A 7,747-nucleotide genomic window follows, 5' to 3' on the forward strand; every position below is an offset into this window, starting at 1 on the left:
ATTTCTTCTCCATGGATTTTAATACCTAGTCCGAACTTTTCTTTCCTTTCCTTTACTGCTTGCTCAATACACAGATTGAATAGCTTCGGGGAGAGGCTACAACCCTGTCTCACTCCCTTCCCAACCACTGCTTCCCTTTCATGTCCCTCGACTCTCATAACTGCCATCTGGTTTCTGTACAAATTGTAAATAGCCTTTCGCTCCCTGTATTTTACCCCTGCCACCTTCAGAATTTGAAAGAGCGTATTCCAGTCAACATTGTCAAAAGCTTTCTCTAAGTCTACAAATGCTAGAAACGTAGCTTTGCCTTTCCTTAATGTTTCTTCTAAGATTGCGTTATTACACGATAGTAACATACAAAATTTGTGTTGCTGTATACTAAAAAAAAAAAAAAAAAGAAACGAAATTGTTAGTCACTCCTGCCAGCTAAGGCAGTTCCTCGAACTCACGTGTGTAGATACTGAGTCGAGAATACGTACTGGTTTCGAGCTATTTGCTCTAGGATGTACAGCCCGAAAAAGTTCAGTATTGCGGAAACTGGAGATTTTTGAAATACATATTCAATAATTCGTCTTATTAATACGTATACTTCCCTGGAATGTTATTCCATGTATATCTTTTTTTGTTAACAGGAAATATTTATTTATCTTTTCACATGGGACGTGAAATGAGATACCTCACCGCCTCCCTCAGAGATAAAATTTGCAGTGCATGATTAAGTTATAGCTACTACAAATAAATTTTTTCGGTTAATTCTGGTTGGCAAAGAGTGCAGCATATTTAAGAAAACCGCAACAAGCGAAGTGTATTGCTCAATACATACGTGTATTATTCCGCTGGCTCCCATACTACGGGATGCTGGTGGGGTAATACATTGAGACATGGCTACTCAAGGTCACGGGAGTTGAGAAAACCCACGCAGGTTTCGCATTATCGCAGCTGTGAGCGCTAGTTCTTCCAGAAGGCGCCCCACCTCGTGACTCTGGTATCCTGTCATAGGTAGTCATACGTCAGAGCGGCGGTATAAGAGGAACTTACCTGCGACCGCATCCCACAGTCTGAGCGGAGAAACACGGTTGCCATGGCGAGAAACCCGATCTTCTACTGCTGCCTCGTGGCCGTCGTTGCCGTTTCGGTGAAAGCTGAAGACAAGCTGGACAACCTGAACGTGGACGAGATACTCAACAACGACCGCCTCCTGAAATCCTACATCCAGTGCGTCCTCGATGCAGACGACGGAAAGTGCACTACAGAGGGCAAGGAGATCAAAAGTAAGTGCGGCAGCTTACTGTGCGTCTTTCGCTTCTTTGTTCCACTTTTCACCATCGTCAAAGTTCGATTCCCGTTTTCGTGGTAGCTACAGATGTTCGATTAGATAATACACTCGTAGAACATGTTGTAGCAAATGGCTCTGAGCAATATGGGACTTAACTTCTGAGGTCATCAGTCCCCTAGAACTCAGAACACCTGAAACCTAACTAACCTAAGGACATCACACACATCCATGCCAGAGGCAGGATTCGAAGCTGCGGTCGTAGCGGTCGAGTGGTTCCAGACTGTAGCGCCTAGAACCGCTCGGCCACCCCGGCCGGCCATGTTGTAGCACTCTCATATAGAAAATGGCGAAATCATAGTGGAATTTAATAACTTCAAATACTTTACGGTTGCCTAGGAGGCTTCAAGGCATAACTTCAAGGACTACGTTTCTTATTCCCTGTCAGGTGTTTAATATAATAAGGTAGCATCGTGTTCCACTAAGAGCAACAAACAGTGTAACACCAAAAAAATCCCGTGATGTCAAGACGTCGTGTGACTTTTATCCTTCTCAAATCAAACTTACACCCTTTCGTAGCATTTCAGAGATCTATCATATTGGAAATTTCATGTCCTGCTCAGAAATGTTCTTGCCTGTCAAGGTAACGTTTCATAAAGCCTAAGGTTCGCGTTTTGCTTTAATCTAAACAATGAATTATTGGCATTTTGCATAATCAGGTTATTTTCTACGTCCCTAGAAAATATTTTTTGTTCGACCCCCACCCCCATCTAATCCCCAACGATCTATGGTTTAGCTTCCTGTCAACATGATACCTCTCCAATTCCCACCTCTTGTCCATCTCTTTTTGGCTTTGTCTTTACCTTTTCGCACCATGATCGCTTCTACGTAAAAGAGAACCTCCTCTGCTTCTCTCTCTGAATCCAGTTTTTTTTTTCCAACAGCTTTCTTCGTATCGCCGTTTCAAAATATTTTTGCCAAAGTGAAGGTTTCATTTCACATTAGAGTACAAATGTTTCCTTTACTGCCAGATATTCTTAAACGATGACGTTACGCCCGACATCAATCCCCTACGTCTACTTTAAAAGCCCACTGCCGATATAAATAATTTTAGCATTTCCTGTTGTTCAGTACTAAGTATTTCCTCACTTTTTTATGGTCCAACTGTTTACCCTGTACTTTTTCGTACAATATTGTTTATTTGCGTATACACTGAATCTCTTCCGTGTTTTATTGTGGTGCAGTCGGCATAATGTGGGCGTTTGAAATACAAATAAACGCCATTGGGACCTATCAAAGAATATTATTGATTCCGAAATACAATTGTCCACGGGCACTACATATTCAACAGATCCACAGTAACATTTGACATGATTTGAAGTACAAGGACTCTGTTAGTAACTACGTTTCTACGAATTTTAAAGAGTCAAACAGAGTAATTAAAATAATCATAATAATATGCGATTCAAACACCAACACTTTATAATACACTAATAATCGTAGTGTTCATTTTATGTAGATGTATAATGATTTAAAACTACTATTACATTTGTTTGAAATAGACTAATGGAAGTCTAACCCGTATGAGAACATTAATTAGGCTTCTTCTTTCCGCTCATACGCATCCCCTAGACAGCGTAAGAGACTTGTTGCCACTGTCGATGGGCAGCCTCTAGCATCATTTCCCGGCCGTTCATTCAACGCCCACATGTGTCAGCAGATTACACGTCTGTACGACAAAATTAGGTAGATATTAAATTTCTCAGCGAATTTGAGATAAAAGATTTTCGTCACTAGATGCTGATGAAGCCGGCGTTACTTTTCCCTGTCATTACAAAAAAAAAAGTTGGCCACAAAAACTGGAATATCAGAAAGGACAGTAAATGAAATTTTACAAATTGTGCGTATGCATAGTCGGAAGAAAACATGATTAAATTTGTAGGAGATATGGAGTGTACACGGTACGAAAACTACTATACAGATCTGTCACGTTTGGCTGCATGAATGGCTCTCACACAGATAGGCATCGACTCGACTCGAAGAGAGCTTTGTCGGCTGTGGGTACGTCATTCCATGCGGCTTTAACTCTGCATCATAGTTCATCATTCTTAGTGGCTGGCGAACGATTTCGTGCCAGTATCCCGCCAGTTGTTCGCCAGAAGTGGTCAGTGAATCAGATATCTGGATAAAATGCTGTCGACGGTAACAGTCTGGATACGTCAGAACAACTGGGGTAAACAGCTGATTTGCTTTATTGTATTGGAAGATTAATTCATGGAGACGTCGAAGAAAATACACCTCCTCCAGCCTGAACAAGCAAGAAATGTAATTACTGTCGTTCAGGTAACAAGCTACAGAAACCAGAGGTAAGCATGTTGTATACCAAAGGTATCCCGTGGCATCAAACCAGTTGAAGTATGCCTTCTGCTAACGTCCTTCTTCTTCCATGTCTTGAAACATGGACACATGCCTGGTGCTACTGCATGCAGATGCGGCATCAGTCTGGAATAACGATATAATTACAGTCCTGCCTCTATCTGCTGCTGCGCCAGAGGAAACGGTAGTGGTGGTCCCCATGATGAGTCCCCCCCCCCCCCCCCCCACTAGAGAATTTCGACAAGCAGAATTTTCTTCTACTTACAGGCGGCATAACATGATATTCTCAGAAACAGACGACCTTCAGTTGCGATTTCTGTATGAGAAACCTGTTGCGTAATCTGTCGTTAGGTCCAGAATTCAGCTGACCTTAGTCTTATCCACTCCAAGCAGTTGCGCTGAAATGCCAATCTCTCGTATACAGAAGTGTATGATTACTCGCTGACGGATTTTGCATGCTGCCTTCATGGTGTTGCAATTTTAACGGTCAGCAGCGTATTCACTATGCAGGGAAATTCGTCTCTTTCCTTTTACACTGTGTCGAATAACATGACTTGTAAACCCACATGGTGTTTGTAACATATGACTTGTATATCAGCGGCTGCGTAATGTTATCTCTACCGTGGAATTCTCACCCCTACTAATGATTAAAACGACCCTTCCATTGACAGTCTTCACCTAGGGACTTTCATAAAACGTAAGACCGAGTAGTAGATTTTCATCGTTTCAGTCAAGCAAATTAAACCAATTATTCCTGTCGGGATACTACTAGTATGAAGCACAACATGGTTATCGTAAGCTGTAAATTGTATAAATATGAGGTCGTGCGGTTCTAGGCGCTCCAGTTCGGAGCCGCGCTGCTGCTACGGTCGCAGGTTCGAATCCTGCCTCGGGCATGGATGTGTGTGATGTCCTTAGGTTAGTTAGGTTTAATTAGTTCTACGTTCTAGGGGACTGATGACCAAAGCAGTTGAGTCCCATAGTGCTCAAAGCCATTTGAACCATTTTATAAATATGAAGTACACAACATCGCAATCTACTCCACATGTAATTAGAGAATGGTAGAACATGTGTTTGAGTTTCTTTAGATTTCGACGTCCGTTATTGGACGGACAGACACAAACTTTATTTACCGAAGAATTCTTACCCAACGAAAGTTGCCAAACTGCCGTATATTTTAAGATTTTATTTTATTTACAAAAATAGTGTAGGCAATTCATTAGCACCTTCTTCAGGCCCCTGTGCAATTAATGTATACAGAATCAGATAGACTGACACTGGAATAACTGCAGCCATGAATACCTGCGTTCCATTAATTTCTTGTGGAACTTGACAAACACTGAGCTCACATTTCTCGGGATGCGTGTGTGCACAGTTGTAAAAAAATTCGCCGAATCTAAGTATCCACGGCTCCGGTTACGCGTATATCGATATGTCTGATTGTGTATAAATGTGGTACATAAGGACCTGAAGATGGCATTAATGAGACTGGGAAACCGCCTTCCGAAATACAATAACATCTGAAAATAAGCGGCTGTTTGGCAGTATTTTACCATACGCTGTCCTGTATCCACGATGTATCAACAGGAACACAAAGCTCGCTGGCAGTGGTTTGTAGCGGGAAACAGGAAAATTATACCCTGACTGGCTCTTTCAGAAAACGTTCAGAAGGGAACCAAACGGAATTCTTCTCATTTATGGTGTTGTTGTTCTATTTTTCGGACCAGAGTGCGTATATCACTCGTACGTTGTTGTACGGAGGGCAGTTGTGCTGCACCGCTCATCTGCTCACTGTGCCATCACCTGCTGTGCAGATGGCGTAAATTTTGTACATGCAATTTTTTGCCTAAACAGTGGATGCAATATGCTAGCCGCAGTCTCATAGTGCTGAAATTATCTCAGTATAAGTCAGAACACGAGCCAATATTTCTTTTTGTGCACTACCCAGGAACAGAAATGCAAAAAAATGGTTCAAATGGCTCTGAGCACTATGGGACTCAACATCTTAGGTCGTAAGTCCCCTAGAACGTAGAACTAATTAAACCTAACTAACCTAAGGACATCACACACACCCATGCCCGAGGCAGGATTCGAACCTGCGACCGTAGCAGTCCCGCGGTTCCGGACTGCAGCGCCAGAACCGCACGGCCACCGCGGCCGGCGAACAGAAATTCGAGTCATAAAGAAGCTATTTACTTTATGTCAGACTCCACAGACAGCTAAAGAATCATAAATCTAGTAAACAGAATGAGAACTCTGTTACAGCGAATCGACTACACGTGCTCCTTGTGTTGAAATGAAGACTTCTCAGAATCTAACAGCCAGATTCTCCACTGTGGTTCTCGCCAGCAGAATCTCATGCTCGAGCCCCAGAGGGAAATCCCAGCAGGGATGTGCTCTTTGTCACTAGAGGGAAGTCCTTGTTCACATCTCAGTCAGGTCCTTCCTGCACCCAAGGCGTCGAACGTTTCACTCAAGTGACAAATACCAGTAGCCTGTACAAAAGTACTATGTTCCACTACACAGGCCATGAACCTGCAGCCAATCAGCTGAAGCTCGTGCTTCTTTCTGAATTTTGTGTGGAAGCTTCCATTTCCCCTCCTACATTCTTAAAACTCTGCCAAACAAAAGCATTTCTCTGCTCTTCAGCGGAACATGTGTGCTTTCAATGAGAAGATTCCACGGAGGTCAGCTAATGACCATCATCTCTGATCTTTCGCATTTCTTCGCACTAAAAGCATGTCCCTTTGCCTTTTCCGCCACAGATACTTTTTCTCCAGGTACAACTGTCCTGAAATACTTTTTGCCCCGTTCCGACGGCACTACGGCCTTCTGCTACCTTGAGCATAATACACCGCCACCGCAATGCTGTACTCCCTCTCACGGCAGTAAATGTCCGCCCCTGCAGAACATCACCACTCTCTTTCCAGCCCACTTTACTTGACAGCGGCTTCTGAAGAACGCATGCTTCACTTCGCCTTCTCTGTCTGTGTTCAGCTTTCAGTAAGCTCTAGTTATGCGTTACTACTGAAATCGTTAGTACTTGGTGGTAGCCAGTATCTGCCATTGAAATGGTTTATAATCCGTTTGTGCATTGTAAACAGTGTTTTAATATAAATATAAATGTACAAGAATATTAAATGTAAGGTGTGAATATCTTGCCATCTTACAAATTCTTTGTGTTGTTTACAGTGAGACTGTTTCACACCATTTTCTGTCACATTGCTACAGGCAGAGTGCCAAAACTGGTGGCGACGGGATGCAGCGACTGCACGCCTAGCCAGCTGGAGAGAGCTGTCAAGATCCTGAAGCACATCACAGAGAGGCACCCTGCAGAGTGGACCAAGCTGAAGGCCAAGTACGACCCCACGGGCGAGTACACCAAGAAGTATGCCGAGGCCTGGAAGGAGCGGGGCGTCAATTTCTGATCGCCGCACCAGAACGACTCAGCTCTCAGCTGTTACCCAGAATTCAACAGTAAATCCTGTCTCTTTCCAGGAACTTTCCCACTACCGTGAATTCATGTGATAACTTCGTCCAATTTTATCACTGAACGGAATTTCTAAAGCTACACTTGTTCACAATATTCCAGACATTATCATATGAAATAAAAATTAATCGTTAAATTTGTGTATCATATTCTGGTAGGTTGCTTGACAATTTCCTGCGTCAGAGTATGAACCCCTGTCGAAGTCCCACTTTTCTCTAACTATGTTTGAACCATCACGTGTGAAAGTTTATCGAAACTTGTGGGTAATGACCCTCGAAGGCAAGAATGAAATTTTATGAGGGGTAAAAACGAAAGGGTTCAACTGTCTTTCGGCTGTGAGACTAAATTACTTTTAAAATATCGTTACTATTATAACTGTTTCTTAACATTGTAATAATGATCGTTTAAGTTACCAATAATTTAAGTTTTTCCTTCAAATACCAGTATCAACATGTGACACAATGTGGTAGATATTACAGCTACGCATACACTTTGTACTTTGCAATACGCATCTATGACAGTAAAGTTGAGACATACACATCTCACACATTTAAATATCTGATAAAAATGCGTCTCTGAGTGGTTGGCAGTTATCCCGAAGGATGACG

The 7,747-nt window shown here is 42.6% G+C and overlaps 1 protein-coding gene across 1 annotated transcript; it reads left to right on the forward strand.

The window, feature by feature from the left end:
* Positions 1–1,033: 1,033 nt before the first annotated feature.
* Positions 1,034–7,275, forward strand: LOC126484090 (ejaculatory bulb-specific protein 3-like). The gene is made up of 2 exons (XM_050107463.1): positions 1,034–1,271; positions 6,881–7,275. The coding sequence occupies exons 1-2, from the start codon at positions 1,082–1,084 to the stop codon at positions 7,075–7,077; spliced, it is 387 nt and encodes a 128-aa protein (XP_049963420.1). The 5' UTR covers positions 1,034–1,081; the 3' UTR covers positions 7,078–7,275.
* Positions 7,276–7,747: the final 472 nt, after the last annotated feature.

The sequence above is a fragment of the Schistocerca serialis genome, chromosome 6 (genome assembly GCF_023864345.2).
Source record: "Schistocerca serialis cubense isolate TAMUIC-IGC-003099 chromosome 6, iqSchSeri2.2, whole genome shotgun sequence".
Lineage (NCBI taxonomy): Eukaryota > Metazoa > Arthropoda > Insecta > Orthoptera > Acrididae > Schistocerca > Schistocerca serialis.